The following is a 22733-nucleotide window of genomic DNA, read 5'->3' on the forward strand; positions in this document are numbered from 1 at the left end:
AATAAAAAACACAAATAAAAAGAAATTGAGATAAATAATTTAATTTATTTAAAATATTTTTAAAAATATTTTTATCAAATTATAATTAAATATAATTAAAAATAATTAAATTTATTTTAATAATTATTTTTAAAGTATTCTTATAAAAGAGAATTACTCTTCATAATTTTTTCTTTCGAATATTATATCAGTAAAAATTGGATACATGTTAAGCATATAAACATGAATTGGTCGCACGGAGTTGGCTTAAGTTCCTATTCGTGACACTGAACGCGAGACCGTGCTTGCAAAAAAGAGAAAAAAAAAAAAAAGGGGCAAGATGAAAGCAGGCGAGCTTAGCCTTTAAAAGGGACGTTGTCTCTTCGGTTTGCGACTTATTACCGAAATCTCTTATAATTTAAAATCAGAATCACTAGTACTCGCTTCCAACTCACGAGTCGACTCACTGCAAAAAACAAAACAATGAATGAAATGATCTCCGGAGTGGGTGATCCGGTGGCAACAGACGCAACAAAGGGCGGAGGATCAGACGCCACTCGAATTGCGGAAGTTAAGGCGTGGCTCGCGGCTCAGTTTGATGCTGCCGGCAAAGACGTCCCTGATTTCGAATACACTCCGCGAAGCATTGCCTATTTGTACAATCTGGCTACCGTCTCCCAAGCCAAGACTCAAGCTGCCAGCATTGTTGCCAACGATTTTCGACAGAAAGCCGCCGAGTACCGTTCTCAAGGTCCCACCCTTTTTTCATACCGAGAAAATCATTAGTTTTTTTTAATTAAATTTCTCTAATTTAAATAATTTCATCATATTCTTGTTAAAATGAAAATTTCTTTTGTAGCGGCACGGATTAGAGAGATATTGGAGAATGTGGGATTAGCGCAGGAGAGTTTACCGTCAAATGTGGTTGCGTCGGCGCAAGTTCTGGCAAATGTAGCTAATTTGTTGAATATTAGAGACACTGAACTTAGTAGGTAGGATTGCCTTAAGCTTACCTTTTCTAATATTTCCATATTTCATGTTGATTTCCTTGCCTTATATTCGGAATTTAATTGAGAAAAAATATCAAATTTAGTTTTCTTGTGGCAATGGGTGATATTTCGTTGAGAAAAACTGGGGTGGAGGAGAAGAGGGCCAAAGTGCACAAAGAGTCCAAAACTCTTCTTGAGTATACTAGAAAGGCAATTGCAAGGCTAACCTATCTGAAAAGGTAAATCTGTGTACATTTGCCACCCGTTAGTTCTATGTTTGAATCTATGTGGTGGTTATTGGAGAAGAACTGGCTTTTGTGGTGTAGGACGTTAGCGCAACTAGAAGATGATGTGTCTCCCTGTGAGGCTCAAATGGAAAATTGGAAGACGAACTTAGGAGTTATGGCATCAAAGGAGCGACAGTATATACAACAGTATAACAACTATAAGGTATGATTCCTTTGTATTATTATTATCATTTTGAGGGTAAAATTAAGTTGCAGAACTAGTTACAGAAATTTAGGCTGTTGTTTTTTGTGAGATGACCTTGCTATATACCAGTGAGGAAGGATGCAAATGGAGGAAAAGGCAAGCTGCCAGCACCCTAAGTTGTTGAAATTTACTGGGATATTCATGGTTCATATTGTAGTTGACTGGCAGCACAAAAGTTATTCAATGGCATATGGAAATAGGAATGGACATTTGGACTTGTTAAGAGTGTTTGTTCTTCTTATTTTATCATGTTTGCTCTTTTTCCAAATAGATTTTCAAGTGGTTGTTCATTTGAAATTTTTTTCTTAGGTTTTGGGCTTTTGGCTTCAAGTAGAAGCAGAAGATGAAGTTAGAGTGACCTGTTATTAAGAAGCTAGAGCCAGACTTTAGATTGTTTGATTACTTCGTATTATTTGTCAAAACTTGAACCTCACTTTGCCATAGTTGCCCATCAGTATAGCTGTTAAATATGCACCATTTTGCAATCTATAAACTTATGCACTCTGACAATATTTTCTGAGCTTTATAGGATCTTAGTTTCTTCCAAATAGGTGAAAGTATTCAGCTATTATCTCCACCATCCTGTAAAATTGTTCATTATTGACCAAGATATTTGTTCTCACTCCTACCTGTTAATACCAAAAGCAAGATAGGTGTTCTTCCCCTCCTGTGTATGGTCAATGATTGCTTTCAGAATTTCTAGTTGATAGTCACTGCAAATTTAGCATTAGATCATTTGAGTAGATGAATCATCTTCGTTGGTGAATTTTGTACTTGTGCATATAATAGAATTTAAATAATAAAGTACAAGACATAGAACTACAAGGACACTGCAATCATCTTCTTTGGTGAATTTTGCACTTGTGCATATAATACAATTTAAATAATAAAGTACTAGACATAGAACTACAGGGACACTGCTAGTCTCCTTTGTTTCCCTCATTGTTGGTATCAAGCATTTGGTGTCCTAATCATCTCCTGCACTTTTCTTGCTTGAAGAATTTTTGCATTTCATTTATGCTTAATCTTGTTTGACAGGCATTATTGAATCGTGTGGGCTACACACCTGAGATTAACCATGGGGTGTTGGTTGAAATGGCTGAGCACAGAAAGGATTTAGAGAAGAAGACCAAGCCCATCCTAGATACTTTGAGGAGCTACCAGGACCTGCCTCCGGTAATATTTTATTATAATTAATGTTCAAGCATTATCGTGCCTGGGGGTTCATGTTTTTTCCATGCAAGTTGAAATTTCCACTACATTACACGTAGTATTTATTTCCTATATCAAACACTTAGGTAGAGGACCCTCTTGTCCAATTGGGTTCATTGCCCATCATGTCTTGTTGAAAGTTAGAAGGGTAATTTAATTTATTTAAAAAGTAGTTTGAGATTTATGAGGTTGCTATGCATATCGTCAATGAAACTTCACATGCATATTTCTTTCTCAATATCATTTATGGTTTCGATCTAAGCAAATGTATAGCTGATGTATAATTAATGTATACATTTAATATTGAAAGACACATACATTAGACATCCTTTTTCCAATGTGTTTCAACATTTTGGGGATATTCTACTTGGCACTTCATGTCATGTAGCACCTGTATCCTTGTCGACAAGTCATAATGTAGATAGTAATTTGTATTCCATATGCTGATGATTCAGCTGGTCTCTGTTTAAGTTCAATGTTATTGTCTTCTTTTTCTTGTCTGTTATTGACTTAGGGCATAGGTTCCATATCCTTGTCCTTCAAATAGGGATGATGCTCTTTGATACTTGTCTTGGAATTAAAAATCTTTCTTTGGTGTTCTAGTAATGTTTGTACTAATCATGAGGGAAGGTCCTCTAACAAGTGCGTTAATTACCATTTTTTGTCTATGCAGGATAAAGCTTTGGCCGCTTTAGCAATTGAGGACAAGAAAAGGCAGTATGCTGCTGCAGAAAAATATCTTGAAGATGTGTTGCATTCAGCCCTTACTACATCAGATTGACTGCCTTGATATAGTTTTTGCTGTCTTGCTTCTTCATATCTTATTTTATTATTATTGGAGAACTTCTAAAAGGGTGAGTTTTCCCAGTTGATTGAAGCCAAAAGAAGAAAGATGCTGAGTTCTTATTGAATTTTAGTTTTTTTCCTCTTTATTTTTTTAGTGTGTATAGTAATGTTCTGTCAATGCGGACAATGTCGTATATTGATATGTTTCTTTGTGCTCCAACTCTTTCATCAAGCAAAACTACCATAAGATTCAAGTTCTAATATGATATATCAGTTTCAAATTGGTATATATTTTCTATTTGTGCATGTGTATGCTTGTTCCAATGTGAACGCCAAGCAAACTTGCAAAAATTGCCCTCAATCTGTATTTAGATCTTCCTTTTCCCTTTTTTTTTACTTTAAAAGCACGAGCAAACTAGAGGAGCTTAAGATGTTCAAGAACTTTCTACCTCCTGCTCTTGCCACTTGGCATCAACTTCTACAGTTATATTTAATTTGGTTAGCCATTCTGGATGTCTTTGCTGATGCCAATAGAATTGTCTTTCTTGTTTCTATTAAAAGGGCAAGCAGCCAAGATTCTTCCATTGATTCATTTTTAGAGTTGGTTAGGGGAAGCATGCCATTTGCCATTTGGCACTGTTTCGTGGATTTTACACCAATTTGGGCGGTTAAACAGCGTCGGATTTGGTATTGTGTATGGTCTTTCAAAATGCCGGTTTCATTTCTAAATAAAATGGCATACGAACTCAAATTTCGAAATCAGAGGGATTTCGAATCTTTTCAGTAGAAGCCCTTGTTTTCAATAATACGTTTTTCCTAAAAAAAATAAAAAGGGAGCAACATTTAGCATAGGAAATGCCGAAACTGAGTTTCGTTTCTTTCTTGTTCTTCTTCTTTTCACTTTCTCTTCTGAATTACGTTTTACTCTTTTTCTGGATAGCAGACTACTATCTTTTCAAGCCTAACTAACCAGTGTCCTAGATTTAATTCGTGCTGCTAGGGTTCAAAATTCATGAAAATTGCCAGAATCTTCAACTGAAAACTATAGAGGCCTATCTATTTCCTCCATGTCTCCATTTACCGACCATGTTAATATCATCCAACATCAAGATAACACATATATTAGTCTAATAGCTACAGCTACACAACTAATTACACAAAAGCAAGGCCCGCCTCATGAAATTCTCTTAAGTTTAGCAACTTCAGAAACAAGTCCAGATAGACCCCTGGTAAAATGTAAAACCTCGGCCTCCAGCTCACTTTCCAGCATAAAAAGAAACCCTTACACCTTAGACTCCCATAATCTTCTGTACATGGTAAGCCATGTCTACTAATGCCCTTAAGAGTTCTCAGCAAGTGCCTTGTCAATTTCCTCAACATGATCCCGTAGAAGATTCCACTGAAACACCACCACAATCAAGATAAGTGAAATGTCTCCATGATCATCAGATTAGAAAGCATAAACTTTGCGATGCTTACCTGATCCAGACTTAGAGCGATACCTAGAAGAGCATAAAAAGGTGTTAGTCATAACTATTGAGCTTTAACAGATGGTAAACTTCAGTAGAGCATTAAAAACTTTTAAAAAGGCCTATAATATGAACAAAGAACACAAGAGTACAAGCAACAAATAACAAATTGTACCGTGAAACCATGTTTGTAATCCAACCTAAACCAATTGACAATAGGTAAAAAGGTCTGACCTAGATGAGAGTAACAACAAACCAAACTTCCTAATATCAATTAGCATTTCCCCTCACATTTAGGTGCAATACTTTACTGAAACAAAAAGCCCTATCACATGAACAACAAAAATGAGGCAACAACTTGAACTCTAAAGCAAACCCCAAATATCAAAGGTAGCAGGAAAGCAGGCCTGAATCCAACAACATAACACGAAAATGAAACTCCCTTTCTCAGTTAAAAAACCCTTGTTGTACATATTAGAGATTGGGTAAGTTAAGTCAAAACAACTAAAAATAAAAAACAGAAATAACAAAGACTTCAGACCATACACTTTAGAAATTAAACAGAAAAGGTACCTTTTTTGCCAGGCATTTGTTTGCCATCCTTCACATAGAATTCACGAATATCAACCCAAATTTTGCCCTGCCAGTTCCTTACCGAAACTCTTCTGTTCTTGGATATCTACAGCACCCCCCCCGCCCCCAAAAGAAAAAAATAATCCCACATTTCATTAACATTTTTCATAAGAAATTAAAAAAAAAAAACAAAACAAAACCCTAGAATTGCATGTGTCTGAAAAAATGAAGACTAAATATAGAAAAAAAGATGAGAAACAGCGAGAGAATGTGGAGAGAGACCTCGCATACGACGATTCCGTCGGGATCGTCAGAGTTGGCGGCAGCAGTAGTCTTGAAAGATTTCTTGGGAGGCGCGTGGTCGTCGTTCTCGTCGGAAGCGTGATCCTCTGCGTCCTTTCTCTTCCCTCTATAAGACATTCTCTCCACCTCGTTTCCTTCGTCGCAAATCGCAAGCTTGGTTTTATCTCAGTTAACTCCCTCTCGAGCCTCGACTAAAGACTGAGGACCGCCTTTTGCTTTGCTTTTAAACTTGGCTAAAGATGCCCAAGTCCGAGAGGCAGATATTTCACCATTTACATAAATTAAAAGCCAAGTAAAATATATTAAAAAAAATATTCCCTTATTTTCAAATTAAACATTTCATACTGTAAAAAACCTTCCTTTAAGTTCATAATAATAAATAATATTTTTAATAGCTTACCGTTTTTAATATAGAGAATTAGTAGAAAAACAATCCAAAGTGTATATATATTTCAATATTTCAAAAGTTAAAATTCAATTTGTAAAATAGAAAGCAATAATTTATTTATTTATTTTTATCCAAATGTCTCAATTCCTTTTTTTGAATTATAAAAATATGATTTTATATTAAGATTAGTTGAAACTTTCTTTCCAAAAAAAAAATTTGATTGATGTAAATCAAATCCACTTTTATACAATTTTATCATTTTATATGAACTCATTATTTTTTTTCAAAAAATAAATTAATAAAATATTTAACACTCTTTTAAAAATATCTTACCATACTTGATATGAGATTAAAACAACTTGACAAAGTCATTACCCCTTTTTGGAAAAATTAAACTAATAAAATAGATAACACTCTTTTCAAAACTTCCTACCATGCATTGTCATATTAATACTGAGAAAGCGTTTGGAAGAGGAATTTCCTGACGAAAACTTGAAGCAGCTTTGTCATGAGACGACTTTGGAGTGTCAAAAACCGCACAACATAAACAACTACTCACATAAAGCAGTTCCTGACATCTGTGACTTTAGCCTAACCCCCAAATTTCTGTATTTTCCAAGATAAAATAAATTCATTATTTGTGACAAATGCAAGAATCCTTCCTCTACAATGTTTGAAAACCCTCAATTTTTTTTCTCCAAGTAAAAAAAAAAACAAAAACAGCACTCTGCTATCGCTATCAAAGGGCAACTCTAGACTACAGCAGTAATAATGCTAATTATCTACTCTATTGTGAAATTACCCTAATGCCAAGTGCAGAAAGACAACTGACAAAAAAGAAGCATCTAAGATCAGCCGATTCCCTAGGATTATACAAACAAATTTGCACTTTACATCGCCTCACATCTCCAAGTTGTAAACTTCCAGTTAAGCCAAGAAAAGTCAGAGGGGACGTCCACAGCTTGGGGGGGCAGCCAATTCGTAATTCGCCGCATCTTGGTGTCCAATAGCCCGCTTATGAGATTTGCGAGATTCCCTTTCCGGTTTCAAGGATAATTTCTTCACTCTGTTCTCCAATTCCCGCTGCTGCTGCTTCGTTTGCTCTTTCAACATTGGGATTGTCATTTTCTCAATCTTCTCTGGTTTAGAAATATCCATGCTAGAACCTTTCAGTGATACACTGGAAATCTCCAGAGGTGCAGCAAGGTGCTCATCCATGGTTTCTGTACAGGAAATCGCCCTACAAGGCAACGCCAAAACATGACTACTGGGCTCAGAAGTCTGCTTCTCTTGCACAGCCTGCAATTGAGAGATTGAACTAGCTTCCCCTCGAACACCAACCTCCATTTTCTGTGCAGGCTTCTTTCTCCTGTCCTTCTCTCTAACCTTAACAACAAATATGCCCAGACATTTAAAACCATAGCTAAGAAAAGCAAAAATAGATTTCAGTTTCAGATCAAAAGAAATTTTAATGAACTACATTCTATGTTACTAACAAGTAAGAAGCCTCAAATCTGCCTGTATAAGCAACTGTTGGAACTTAAAATTCTGCAAATCAAATCTTAAATAGACCGCAGCATCATGATTCTCATGGTTACATAAACTCTGTGCAAGATCTTAATTATACACTTCAATGGCATACTGTGCAGCGATGCATTGTTGTCCAATACCAATGTACAACAAAATATTCCAACATAAGGTCTGTTGGTTATATCAGGGCTACAGATTCAGAGCACTAAATATTGCATACTGAAGTCCATCACATGCATGTGCTTCACAAAGTTCCATGGTCATTACTGTAATAATTTTGGAAATTTATTTATAGGTATTTGATGCATCTAAACAAATAATATTCGTACTGAATTGACTCAATAGATTATTAGGGGCATCTTGAGCAGATACTGATAAATAAAAATCAATGTAATGGACTATTCAAAGCAGCTCTTGTACAGAAAGACGAGGAAACAAGAGAGAAATCCTTTTCACTTTTGCTTTTTATGGTTCAATGGAAACAAGAGAGAAACTTGGAATAGATCCTCAGTCGCCAGAAAGATTTGGTTCTTTAGTTTTTTAAATTTGATTCAGATGGTAGAACCAGCATTAAATCATTTCATAAATTCTAAATTAAAACTTCCACTCAGGATGACACATTAAATGTTGCAGGTCCTAAAAATGCATCCAATATGTTTCTATGGTGCTGCTTCTCCGTATCAGAATGCAGCCCTTGCCATAGGCAACAGTAATAAGGAAAACATGCAACCAATGATTTGTCTAATATATAACCTTTTACAAAACTAAGAAACATTTAAATAAATGAAGAAAAATACATGAAATGTTTATGTTGGCCCACTGCACTCCTGCACGGTGCTGCCTGATGACTAGCAACTATTGATTAAAGGTCAAGTGCAGAATTAAGTCCATTTTTATTCAAAATTATTCAAAATTTTAGTTAAACAGTCCCTATGTCCTTTATATTCACAATAAAGAATTTTGAAACTATTAACATAAACGCCTTTTAACAATATAAGTACCTACAACAGAAGTCCTGACTTAGTGACAAAAAACAAGTCTGGTATGAGCCATAACCTGTCCCAATATATCCCTTCATTGAAACCTCCATTTGCAAATATCTAAGATCTAAACCCAGTCCTTCAACAGCCTACCATCAAGACATAGGCCTCCATATCTTTAAAAAGACAACACTCTACATCCAGTATACACTTATTTATTCTTTTCATTGATTTTGAACTAAATAAACTAAATCAATGCGTTTGATCATCATCTCCTCTTTTAAATATCTAATGACACCATATTTTAAAGCAAGATTGAACCAAAGATTTATATTGAGCTATAATTACAAGACACATGCATACCTTATCATAATCACACAATGCCCTTCTGCGTTCCTTTGCCCTACGAATTGCAGTTTTAATCCCATGGTTGTCCATGATTCCATTTGGCCACAGTTCTGAAAGCTGGATGGCACCCATATGGAGTATCAATAAAACCATTCAATAAAGGAAAACAATGAAATTATATAAAGGTCCAGCTAGCTAGGTTGCCAAAAATTACAACAAAAATACTTAAATTCCTGTCTACAGAGAAAGCACGAGAAAAAGGGCGAACTTATTGATGCGGCCAATTATATGCTACCCCCTGAATTATGAGGTCAATCTTAAGTTACGGCCAAATAACTAACCAAAGAAATATTCCCCCTAACATATAGGGCATTTCACAATACTAAATTTGATATGATGTTGATGAAAACTTCCATTAACTGCGTACTTAACTGGTAATCAACAAATGGGCAGGTGGACCTTTGAAAGGGATAAAGAAATGACTCATTACCTATCTAATTATAGCTGGAGCAAGAAAATGTCATTAACTTTTAGCAGAATTTTCAGATGCAATTTAACAGATCTTAAAAATCCACCAAAATCAAGAGGCACATTGCTTCAATTACAAGTTCATATGCACACATTGCAATCACACCCATATTTCAAGATATAAAAGTATTATTGATCCCCTTCAATGTGATGAAACAGGCAGGGACAAATGTACAATATTATATTAATGATGAAATGAAGCAGGCAGAAACAAACAAATTAAAATTACTAGTCAAAGTTAATAGAACCAAATGAGTTGAAGACACTCATGAAATCTAAACTTGAAGAATATCCAAGCCCTTGATCAGAAAATTTTACACAAGGATATCTTAATTACATATGATGATACATAAAAAAAATTCATTAGCGACATCAAGAAACAAAAGATAATATTAAACTTTGTTAAAATGAAGTTACAGAAAAAAAAGAAAAAGTTATTTGATAATAACTTCTATGAAAAAGTTAAAATCATAATATATATATATATATACATATTTTTAAATATGAACAGTTTTTTAACATTACATCATTCTTTCTTAACTTAAGAAGCACTGGGCCTCAAAGTTTCAATCCTGGCTTCCCTCCTTGTGCACATGCATGTGCATGCCACACATACAAACTCCTTCTGTTTGCCTCTAACGGTCTGCCCTCTTAACTCTTTTGATTCTTCTACGTCTTTTACATTTTTATTGAGGCATGATGCCTTTCCATACTTTTAGGATATACATCACACTCCTCACATAATGCAAAGATAGTCATGCACCTTAAATACAGCTTTCCTTGATATGATGTTTTCTGGGATAATTCATAGTTCTTCAGATTGGCAACTATATCTAACCATCTAACTACTTGGTTGTCACCATGGTGTAAGTATCAAACTACAATGTTGTCATCCATTATCCTAACCCTATTCTGTCAGTAGCTACAAATTTGGCAGATCAAGGGAACTAAAGTATTTGAACTGAAGAAGAGAATAAAGTGAAAGAATGACACCTAAGCCATAAGCATCGAGAGTTGAGAACAATGCTTCACACATTAGGTCATAATTGTTAATGCTACACTTCATGCTTACATTTCAGTACCATGAAAAGCTAGGGTGCAAAAGACAAGCAAATAACTTGGAACAAGCAACCAAAAGAGTATGCATAGGCACAATGACTACCTCAACATATAACTTTCTGATTTGTGGACCTTTGTCTTCATCCATCCCCTAAAATTTTAATAATGTAAAGAACTTAGTAAATTAATAAAACAATTTAATATTGCAGAGAACATGAATAGTTAGTTGCCAACAGCACCTGAACATATAAGTCATAAAGATCACAAATTTTATCCTCCATGGCATTATCCATGCTGTATTGTTCTTTAAGAACTACTTGTTCTTCAGAATTAAGCACTTCCTGATAATCATCAGTTGCTGCTCCTCTTCGCTTAGATGCCTGGAAAGTTATGCATGTTCATAAAGCAAAGAACTAACACATGTTTTCATCACTTGCCACTGAATTTGCAAATATACCAAATAATCTATTGCATCCAAAGACTGCCTTTCATAACATAAGACAACACATTATTCTCACAGCACAAAAGGAGGCTTTCAGTCTACATTTTGCTAAGTGCTGCTTCCTGAGAGCAATAAGGTTGTATGATGGTGATGATAGATGTGATAATAACCATATTTGTCATTATGGTTGATATTGAGTATCAACGATGATAACAAAAGAGTGTAAAATTATTGAAACACCAATATGATCCAAGGCATCAAAGAGAGGACTGCTTAAGGCACAGCTTGCTTGAAACTAATAACCTATACAGTTAGAAAAGACATAAATATATTTGATCTGAACCATATTAGAACCCAGGACTCCAAAGCATCTAAAACTATAAGGCATTGCTCAAAGTGATTCTTGAGGAAACCTGCAATTTGATCATTTCAGTGACCTCCATTTTAATCTGTTGAAATCTATCAGCTTTTTCTCGCTTCGCTGAGAGTCCCAGTAAAACCATCTCTCTTAAGTTCCTCTGCATCCAAACAATTGATTGGGACAGGGTTAAAGAAGAAAATTAGTATCTGAGAACATAATTAACAACATAAAGCACATAAAAAAAGTAAGTGAAAATGCAACCATCTTAACTACCGGAGAGGAAGAAAGAAAAAGAATGTAACTATCCAGAAAACTTTGAAATCAATCACCAATAATAGTGCTTAAACTTGAAATTCAGAAGCAATCCTAATTGCATTCATCTTTCGCCAAATCAGAATTTCTTTCCAAATTTCAAGGGGGTTTTGCTGTCACACAAAACTAGCAATACACTTCTCCATTTTATCCACCCTGCTAGGTTCCTTTGAGTGAGATCTCTATTAATATCTCCATATATTTGAATATTTGAGCCAAAATGCATATATTGATCATTTTGCGATAAATCCTCCATTTCTACTACTATCTGTATGAAATTTACACTAAAAGAACACTCTTTTTATTGACTGACCCCAGAACCCCTAGATTCCAGAGTTTATCTCCGTGATCACGTTTTGCAGTAACTCTTTCTTCGTCTGCATCCACTAGCACTATATCATCAGCAAAAACATAAACTAAGATACAACACTTGAAAATGCCCGCTAAGTTCATTCATCAATAAGGCAAAAAGATAAGGGCCCAAAGCTGATAGTGGAAATTTGGGAAACATTGAGTCATACCTTTGTGAGATCTCACAGAAATAACTATTCCATGCATGTCCATAATATAAGAATTACAGACTGTTTTTGTTTCAAGATTTCTTTAGGGATTCTCCAATAAGTCTGCTCTAAATCATACGCAAATCTATCAATTTAATATGAGATCTATATTAAACCCCTCAAAAGAGAAACATATGTATTATTTATTATTATATAAGGATTACAGACTCTTTCTTTTCCAAGATTTCTTTAGAGATTCTCCAACAAGTTTGCTCTAAATCGTATGCAAATCTATCAATTTAATATGAGATCTATTTTAAACCCTCAAAAGAGAAATAGATGTATGCATGCATGCATGTATATATGTATGTATGTATGTATTATTATTACTACTAAACATAACTTCTTTATGCAATTATATTATCATGCACATATGAAGTAATTGGGTTGAATATACAACAAATTAAAGTAGCTCAAAAGATTTATTGGCTCGAAAATTGTAGCCCAATAAGTTCTAAACTTTCCAAACAAAAGCCCAATTATAGAAGAGAACCAACTAAGGCATGACTTTTCTGTGCCTTTTGCCTTTCAAGGCAAACACTTAATGACAAAAAGCAAGCTGTCTCAATAAAGGCATCTAGTCTAGAGGGGTTTGATTGTACTCGATTGCATTGCACCTTAGCACACAGGCACATAGCTTGAATTCAAAGCTAAATTGGAAAGGTTTGCTCATGTATAGAATAAATAAATAGTGTGACACAATAAGAACATTTTAAAGAAAAGAACTAATAAATAATAACGCATGTGCACGGACACAGCAATATTGAAATACCAGCATATAGAAAATAGGTACATAATCCATCCAATAAAACAACAAAAGAAAATAGGTATATAATCTATCCAATAGAAAAAAAAAGGGAAAGAAAATAGGTATATGCATACACATAATCAAGCACATATGCTCTCAAGGCATTCGTAATCTAACTAAGTGTTACTTTTTGCATTTTGAACTAATTTGCTCCTGGGCATATTCCAGCTCTATGTGACTGAGTGCATACCTTCAGTGTTCTCAACTGCACCGAATGCCCAAGAATGTTCATAAGCCTGTTGATTAACTCCTCTGATATTCTCCCTTGGCTTGACTGCTGCAATTACCATAGAAATGGCTTAGAAACTAATCATAACTTCTAAATGAAACTAAAGATCTACAAGTGCCCAACCCCCACCCTCCCTTCAAAAAAAAAAACGGAATTACTCAAACAATCGAACAGACAATATATAATTTTCTTACTGCTAGTCTGGCAACTTTAGCAAGCTTCTGCTTCACTTCACGAGGCAACCTTCTTTTGATAGCGGCAGCCGAAGCATCCACATCCTGAACTTCCATAGTTGCCAGTCTCGCTGTCAAGAATATTGGACAGACACCAGCTAGTTATATAGCACATATCTGAAAATTCTTCGTAGCAAGAAATTAAATATCCTAAAGTATCAACATAACTCACATTCTGCAACAACTTTCTCCAACTCTCTGATGGCCCTTTCAAGCATTGTTCCTTTTGGCCTCAAATTAGAGACATCCTTTGAATGCACAGAGAGACTTTTCTGGCAATTTTGGATATAAGATCACCTTAATTAGTCTAAGCATGCAAATCATTATACAGCCATCAAACTGCAAAGATGAAAAACACATTTACCAGGATAAGAAGTCACATTTACATGCCTTTATGTGTTAGAGAGATCATAGACAAGAGGAGCTTAGCTGGGGCCCTGCCCACCCCCCATTAATGTTTTGAAGTTAGTTTGCAGGCATTGTTTCTCACCACAATTAAGGAAGAAAAATTAATTTTGGCCCCTGCAAGACTTTACAATGTGCCCCCTTCTTGCATAAAAGTCTAATACTACGTGCTTAACAATTTTTAAACTCGGAAAGTCTTCCATCCATGGGTTCTACCAATATTTGTGACAATTTTAATTAAAACATTATTATTTTGTTTGTGTAGGAATCTTTTAAATGCAAGAGTTCATACACGCTAACTTTTGACTCCTTAATTAAATAGCTAATACTTTTATGTCTTGTTCTTGTTTACAATTAACAACTAAAAGGATTGAAGAAACTGTAAAACACTGAACAGCCAAGATCTGATACAAATCAATTTTTACCTGCTCCAACTTAAAAAGTTACCATTTCCACCATTAGTAATTAAAAGAAAGAAGACGAACATCAATTATGCATGAGTAATTTTTCCCTCATTATAACTTTTTTACTTCTTTTTCCATGAGTCATGTATCTTAGGTCATGCCAATTTACTTTAGTCACATATCAGAACCATTCAATGTCATGGATGTTTCTACTTGATGTCTGCTAGCAAAACAAAAGGAAAAATACCATAATGTATGATCTGATTAGAGATATGCCCCAAAAGTTGAGGATAAACTTTGGTTGTTTGAGCTTATCATAAGAAATAACTTAAGATCAAAAGAAACCACAAAAAATTATCTACATTTCTAAGAGTGTAAGTTAATCTCCTCGCGATCTACACAGACTCAAATTGATAGCTGCCCATAGTCAACTGAACTGCTATGAGTCCCAATCAAGTTTGAGTTTGCTAAGATTTTATTAAGCAGCTAACAAGCCCACTCAAGTAGCTGACTTTTAATAATCTATTTCATACTCAATCTATGATTTTACATGCTCATCGAGGTTTTATTCCAAACTTGTGCTTTAACTTGATCCGGCTAAATTTTCAGTCAATATTCATCAAGTCAAGCTGAGATCAAGTATCTCCTGCAGTCAAGAATAAGTATAGAAAATAGAACTCAATCAAGTCAAGTTTTAAGCACCAAGCTCATTATGTCAACTCAATCAAGCATGATTTCCCCCACAATGTAGTACTGCTGGCAAATTCAGATTTATCAAGCAAGAGTTGAGCACCAGTACCTCCCCCAGTTGCATCAACTCTCAAAGCAATGCCATAAACATCCAGTATTATAGACCATGGTAGGATATAAACAAATCATCTTTACAAAAATTATTTCAGCTAATCATGGAATGAGTTTAAAGGACTCTAACCTATAAATATAGCTAAATGGATAATAATTTAAGTATGAACTATAAATATGAATCAGTTAATAAAAAGCAGAGGCACCTCATACAAGGAATGGCCTCAAAATTGAATTACTCATGATGGCTTATTATGACAAACTGACAATTGGCAATACAAAAAAAGTCCACATATATTCTTGTTGAAAGTTGTAGATAGAATTGCTTACCTCTGGTTGCACAGGATAAACAGGAAGATTAAGATCCGGAAGTTCACCACAAGATCCCCTCTTCTCCCTCTGCTCTACTTTGGTGGAAATTCCCACCTCATCAATATCAGTCATCAATTTTCTCACTGGTGACTCAAGTTGTTTACAAGAATGTTTTTCCAGATACTTCTGATGTGGTGCTCCAGAGTTTGAATTATTTCCAATATCCCTAGAGTGGATAGCTACACTCCTACACTTATCAGCATCCTTTAAATTTAGAGGAGATATAGAAGCATCATTATTTGAGATTCCTGTGTATGAAGAATTCTCAGATGTAGTTCCAATGTCAGCAGGTTTCTTAATAGAAGATCTTACAGGAGAACTCAACAGGTTATGCAATTTCTTGTCCTGTTCACTATTAGCAGCTAAGTTCTGCAAGAAAGCAGAAGATTGCTCTTCAAGCAATGCATTTGTTGCAGCAAAATTAAGCCTCCCCGGTTCCACTTTCGCATGTTTACTGGGTACATAATCATCAACTTTCTCTCCTTGAGCTTTGGCTATATTTTTACTTCGTTTTCTTGATTGTTGAGCCACTGACAATTCAGGTTTGTTTCTGGACCAAAACAATAAATCATTAAAAAGGTGTCAAATCCAAAATCAATTTAACACTTACAATATAACTGAAAAAACTAAAGTTAAGATTTTAATAGCTCACGGTTTAATTGAAAAAATTAAAGTTATGCTCTTCATATGCAATGGTAAATTAATTAACTCCAATGCCCACCTCCACCCCCCGGTTCTCTCATTCTCCTTCTACCTACAGTGGCAACAATCCTTAGTTTTCTTTGACTGTAAAATATTACTCCTAAAAAGATAAAAATGTATTCGGTGATTAAGACCTAAGCATATAACAAATGACAACAACAACAACAACAAATTCATGGAAATATGTTGTTACAGCTTTCTCCAACACCTTAAGCATTAAAGTATCTTCTCCAGTAACTATTGGAAACAAGGTTTTGAGAAGGTAGGTCCATGGAAACTTCGAGTTTTAAAACACCCCCACATGTATAGAGATATACACTTCAAGTTCTTAAAAGTAATTGTTAACAAGATATTCATTTAAAACAATACAGTTTATAGAATGCATCTCCCTTATATTGGGTACCAAATGGGCATGTGAGTCAGTTGCATCTTTCTAGGGAATATTTAAATTGTTGGTTTTTACCTAGCTCCATAAAATGTTAAGGCACCTTTCCATTCCATGGCCTTGGCTCCTAATTCTAAGTCTAGACATTTAAATTCTGACATGAGATCATCCATATTGAAGAAAACAGCACAGAGAATTTGGAATTCCATACTTCAAATCAAGCCATCGGGATGCACAATTTGGCTTCAATTCAATCTCAAAACTGTACCAATCTAAAGGCCAAAAAATCCAAGCCCTACATGCCTGGAAAGCTTGATAAGTCTAGTTTCTAAATCATCAAACCATTAATGAGTTGGAGTTTCCTTGGGGTTATGACTGTTTAACCAAACTAGGCTGCTTAAAGTAGAATTCAGCTTTTTAGGTGTCTTTTTCCTTTTCTAATGCCTAGAACGAGTTCTACTTGGCTATTTTGTAACATTTATATTTTGATCATCACCTATTCCTAAAGGGTTGTTGCATAGCTGGTATTTATTTTCCATTCATTGTACTGAAAATTCAGACTCGAGTTCGAGAAAAATTCAAAGCTCTGTGCTTTAGAGAGGAAACTCTTTTTTTTGGTGTGAATTCCTTACAGGGCTGAGTTTATTTGGTTTCTATATCTAGGGTGGGCTGATCTCTTGAGCCGTGTGTTCATTTTCCATGCAACCTGGTATCGAAAATAGGCAGGGCCACCACCAGGCTAATTCATCACTGTCCTCATCAGGTACTTCATCGGTGTCCGTTTTATCAATCCCATCTTTAACCTCCATTTGCTTTAATTATTTTTCCATATTCAGGATCAACTAGCACTTAAAGAAGGTTTTATTCTTAGTTAGAATAGGACAAAAGAGTTCTTTCAAGCAAAAGGGCATCCACCAGTAGATAAAATGAAGTGTCCAGTTACAAGCTTGAAAAGCCTTATCAAATACACTTTGTTTAGAAAATCCCAAAACTGTCGTTTTTCTGGATCATCCCAACAGCCATGACACAAAATGCATATAAAGAACAACTTAAATAGGGGGAAAAAACTCACATGCATTCCACAGAATTTACAAGTAACCCGTTCTGTTTAATTGTTGACTTGTCATCTTGAAGACACTCATCCTGCATGACAACAGACAAATGAACACTTTTAGTGATGATTTAACTACTTCCGATATCTTAAGAATAGATATTGCTTTGGTACAAAGGCAAGGGCCAAAAGCCCACTAACAAAATCGATTAAGAAACAGAAATAAATGCATTTGACTTTGATAAGGTTACTTCTTTATCCTCAACAATTACTAAATTTATTGTCCTTAATTGTGATTTATAAAAGAACAAGGGATATAAAAGCCAAATTAAGAATAAATCACGTCTACTTGAAGGGAAAACAAAATTGGGACTCCCAAAACGGAAAAGATGGACAAAGGAAATGAGATAGAGTTCTGACCCAGCAAATTTCCTTTTCTATATAATTTCAACAGAAAAATCTCGTCCATACAGCTGATTATATCAACAATCTCAAATATTATGGTAAAGTATCTAGCTCTTTAAATTCCGAAAAAACAGAAAATACTTCAATTAAAGTGCTGCTTCAAACAAATCAATTAAACGTTAAGTTATATGAAAGTGGCAGGCAGTTTTCACTCTATGTTTTTTCATCTACAGTAAATCTTGATTCAACCAGAAACCATAGACATTGCAAATTAGACTTCAATCTCTGGATTGTTTTCAGAATTTTTCTGAACACTGAACACACATACACCAAAAAAAGAAAAAAATTAATTGCTTTAATTCCTTAGCAAATGGAGTCATGATTAAAAAAGTATAAAAGAGAAGGAGACTTAGGCTTCATTTGGTTGGCGCATTTTCTATCTGCTTATTTGCTTCAAAAAGCAAAAAGCATGCTCAGATACAAAACTAAATAAAAGTTTGAAGGATTTTAAACAAAATATGTAACATTTTTAGATGACTAAATACATGATTCTACTTCTATATAGATTAATTATGTTATAATTAGTGTTATATTTTAGTTATTTATCCATTTTAAATCAATTATGAAATTGCTTTTTACCTATTGCTTTTTCTTTGTAGCACTTCTTTAAAAAGAAAAAAGCAAATAGCAAAAGTATCAACCAAACAGAACCATAATTCTTTTAACTCCTTTAAGAGACTATATTGGAAAGTAAATCGATAATAACAGAAACAGTCCAGGATAACAAATCCATCAAACAATAATAATAATAATAATAATAACAAAACAAAATACGAGATAACAGCCAATTCCCCGAAAGCTACCACCTTTGCAATTTTGAATTTATGTCCAAGATATTACAAGCTTAATAAAGGAATTAGATCCCCGATATATCTTTAAAAGAATATTTATTGCTTCTTTGGAACAAAACTTCAATGCGTACACAACAGCCAATGGTTACAACTTACACCAAGCAAAGAAAAGCAAATATTGAAAGTCAAAATAGACAGAAAAAAAGAAGACCTGACGGTTTCAACATCCTTTCCTTAATCAAGCACCCCTCTATTTGGCCAACAACCCAAAATAAAGAAAAAGACAAGCTTTAAGAGACAATCTTGAATGCATCCATCTCTTCTTTCCTAATACATACATACACACACACACACACTAAAAGCATCCACCATCAATATGAGGGTTAGACATTGTCACTTCCTTCTCATCTTATATCCTTAAAAACATAAAGAAATGAACTTTCATTTGTTTGCTTCATTGCAACAAATGAAAAGGTGCTGTAATGTTTAGATAATTGCTCCACAAATAAGTACCCATAATTCAAGAAATTTTGCCAAAAATTCTACAATAACTCAAAGGAGCTCTAGTTTGAGGACAAATATAACAACTCAAAACATGGGCAAGAACCTGGAAAAAATAAAAGCATTATAATCTTCAAAACAAAGGATTTTAAAAAGAAAGCTATAGATATGCTTAAGCCTCAGAGGCAGTCAAAATGAAATTCACATGGTAAGCAGAGGTTATTATGGGTCAATAATTCGCATAAGTAAAAATTTTGGAAACTCAATGGAAAGCATATTGAAGCCCACAGCCGCCAATTATTTATTGAAAATAAGTATTTTTCTCAACTTAAAAGACTTCATATCTGTGCTTTTTTGCATATTATACAGGGTTTAAGTTGGTGTTAGCAATACACAACTCTTTGTTTTTTACACTTGATTCCAACTATGGTTATTAACAGAAGAATAAGTATACCACAATGATATTGTGCACCTTTAGAAAGATCACTGTAAACCAAATTGAAAAAGCATCATTATCTTCGTGAAAATTGACAAAACTAGGATAAGGTCAAATGGAAGTATAGTTTGAAAGATAGGTTCATCTTAAAGGAAATTAAAATTTAACAGAGATCTTTACCAGACATTAACTCATGCATGTGCATCAAACAAAAACAGAACATACTTATAGCACATAAAACAATTAATGTTAGTGCCAACCAAATACTGATAGAATATCTGACATTTTAACTCTATCAAATGCAGAAATTGACTAGAAATAATCCCACATACCCCATCACATGTTATTCTATTCAACTCCGATACAGTGATGGTAGGCTTGACCGGTTTATTCACCTACAAGCATGCCGACACACTCACATACAAACAATAATCACATGCATGAAAGTGTCACGGTACACAGGTATACATGTACAATAGGAGGGCATGTTTATTATACTTATGTATACGTTTAAATGTATATTTCAAAAAATTAAGACATGATAAGCTTTTTAGAAGTTTAACTTAATGATATCAGGCCACATACACGCTCTCTGATAACAATTACTAAAAGAGAAAATATTATCTTCGCTAAAACAAACATTTCCTTTCTTCTCTTCATAAACAATTTCTAATACAGCATTTTCAGACTAAAATCCTCATTCACCTTTGTTAATGGTAAGCATTCTAAAGCGCCATGATTTAGTTATGTCAACTCCAACATCAACCTAGACACCAAGTTAACACGCAATATTGAGATAATCAAGATAAAACGACCAACTGGCAAAAAACGGGGTTATATCTTGACCAAATTGTCAAAGACCGAGGAGGGTAAATTAAATTAGAGATCAAGTTCTTATCTTTAACGGCTCCTAAAAGTGAATAATTGAAACGAAAGTATAAAAAAACTACCAGATGAACCTAAGTGCCCAAATCTAAGACCTTGTAGTCCGCTGGCACAATTAATAGTTATTTTTTGGACAAGTAAAAGCCCAAGGTTCACACCAGCCTTTCAGACTAACTCTCTTTGGCAGTCTAAAGAATGTGATAAAAGATCAAACTCCAGTCCCCGGTTGCCTTGTCATTTGTTGAACAATCCTTTCATCCCAAATCATCTAGACTACAATTGTCTAGTTAAACTAGTAACAGACAACACCAACGGGAACAAAATATGAGTTTGAATTTTAGAATGGGTGCCAAGAAGTCTACGCAATATAAAACATGTGAAGCTGTAGTTATTAGGTGACTCACACTGGACGAAGTGGTCATTAAATCACTTGTCCAATCTCTTATGTGCATGAAACAAGTTTAAGGATATTGCTTGTTCCCTTATTTTATGTTCAAGGACCCAAGATCAAGTATTAATTAGCACTTTTTGCTTGCAATAGAAGCAGGCCTAAATATGAGATTAAGAAGATAGGATCATGCACTGATTGGAGCTTATCACGTACAATAGCTAAAAATGGATAACCTAGCCTGATCCTTTATGGTTTCCAAACACCCAAGTTTACAAACATGATAAGAAAACAAAGACAAGTTATATTCCAATAAATATTCAGGCTACAGGCAACTAAATTATTCTTTTCTACTTCAAAAAGCTAACCACAATGAATACAATATTAATCTGATTGTGTTTAACAATATGAGCTAATACAAACACAGTGCAATTAACAGGGTAAGATATCCTAGGTGATATTTTCATAGGCATCTAAGCACAAGAAAACAAGTAATAAATTCTATCAACCTATCAGGTATAAATGTTTAGCATCTAGCCGGCAAATTATGGACAATTAGGGATGTTTACATGTTTTAGTTCTCCAATCCAGAAGCCAATACTTAGACCCAATGAGCTGCAATTAGTATTTACATCAGATTCCATTATTGAAATATAGAAATTTATATAGCTTCCTTTTATGAATGCCCAACAATAAGGAGTTTTATGAAATCCAAATTTTGATGGGCTTCAAAGTAGTTTCAATTTCGAAACAACCATACATTTCCCAAAAACATGTTGCTCCAAGCGTACCCATATAGTTTACCCATAAAATGGAAATAAGCAGACCCAAAATTATTAAAATAGTATCACATAAATTGCAATTATAAGTAAGACCCCATTAAAATTTACAACAACAACACTATCAAAATTATTATTCGCATTCCACTCCAGCAATGTTAACTTCAATTAAAGAAAAAAAAAAAAGGGTCCCAAACTGCAATTTAAAAAAAAAAAACATGTAGAAGAAGAAGCAGGTAAATTAGTGAAATAGATTTGGAGCAAAAATCCTGACCAGAGAATCCTCAGTCTTTCGGGTAGTCGAAGGAGGAGACGTGTTTTGAGCATCTTTGACGAGCCTCTTCCAAGAAACTATGGTGGTCTCACCAGGCCTCAGCTCAATGTTGAATCTTTGCCTGCTAGCAAACAACCAGGATGTTGAAGCAGCCGAAACCCTCGAAGAGCTTTCCCCATCAACATCAATGCTTTTATCAGCCTCCTCCATAAGGGATCGACACTCGAATAATTCACGATTTCTATAGCTATAGCATTCGGGTTCAATTTAACGCCATCGATAATCAAAAGAAATTCACTGTGATCTTTCGCGGGGAGGAGAAGGGTGTAAGCTGTTGAAGTCACGTGACTCAAAGAAATCCATTGAATTTGATTTGAATATGCATTTCGCCGGTTTTGAATCGGTCCTCTCTGGCCTCGGGGTAATTGTGACGTCCTTTCCTTTTTGACGCTCGGTTTTCACCTTTCAGATTCAGTTACTTCCCATCCTAGCCGCGGACCGTGTATTGAATTT

The 22733-nt window shown here is 34.6% G+C and overlaps 3 protein-coding genes across 4 annotated transcripts; 1 reads left to right on the plus strand and 2 right to left on the minus strand.

The window, feature by feature from the left end:
- Positions 1-287: 287 nt before the first annotated feature.
- AUG1 (HAUS augmin-like complex subunit) lies at positions 288-3739 on the plus strand. Its single transcript, XM_021418595.2, has 6 exons — positions 288-730; positions 839-971; positions 1073-1207; positions 1295-1418; positions 2499-2636; positions 3346-3739. The coding sequence occupies exons 1-6, from the start codon at positions 463-465 to the stop codon at positions 3451-3453; spliced, it is 906 nt and encodes a 301-aa protein (XP_021274270.1). The 5' UTR covers positions 288-462; the 3' UTR covers positions 3454-3739.
- Positions 3740-4488: 749 nt separating this feature from the next.
- LOC110409402 (RNA polymerase II transcriptional coactivator KIWI-like) lies at positions 4489-6018 on the minus strand. The gene is made up of 4 exons (XM_021418731.2): positions 5783-6018; positions 5501-5606; positions 4938-4960; positions 4489-4857 (listed from the first exon to the last, which is right to left on the minus strand). The coding sequence occupies exons 1-4, from the start codon at positions 5918-5920 to the stop codon at positions 4798-4800; spliced, it is 327 nt and encodes a 108-aa protein (XP_021274406.1). The 5' UTR covers positions 5921-6018; the 3' UTR covers positions 4489-4797.
- A 758-nt stretch (positions 6019-6776) lies between these two features.
- On the minus strand, positions 6777-22733 carry LOC110408819 (ubinuclein-1-like). Of its 2 annotated transcripts, none has more exons than XM_021417922.2 (11): positions 22221-22730; positions 17723-17793; positions 15522-16113; positions 13754-13853; positions 13543-13652; positions 13310-13396; positions 11492-11596; positions 10876-11016; positions 10740-10787; positions 9065-9166; positions 6777-7577 (listed from the first exon to the last, which is right to left on the minus strand). In XM_021417922.2, the coding sequence occupies exons 1-11, from the start codon at positions 22428-22430 to the stop codon at positions 7134-7136; spliced, it is 2010 nt and encodes a 669-aa protein (XP_021273597.1). In that variant the 5' UTR covers positions 22431-22730; the 3' UTR covers positions 6777-7133. The 2 variants fall into 2 exon arrangements, with proteins under 2 accessions (XP_021273597.1, XP_021273598.1); XM_021417923.2 differs by having other exon boundaries at positions 7369-7572; positions 22221-22733.

This window comes from Theobroma umbraticum, unplaced genomic scaffold (assembly GCF_002168275.2).
Source record: "Theobroma umbraticum cultivar Fairchild unplaced genomic scaffold, ASM216827v3 scaffold_44.0, whole genome shotgun sequence".
In the NCBI taxonomy this organism is placed as follows: domain Eukaryota; kingdom Viridiplantae; phylum Streptophyta; class Magnoliopsida; order Malvales; family Malvaceae; genus Theobroma; species Theobroma umbraticum.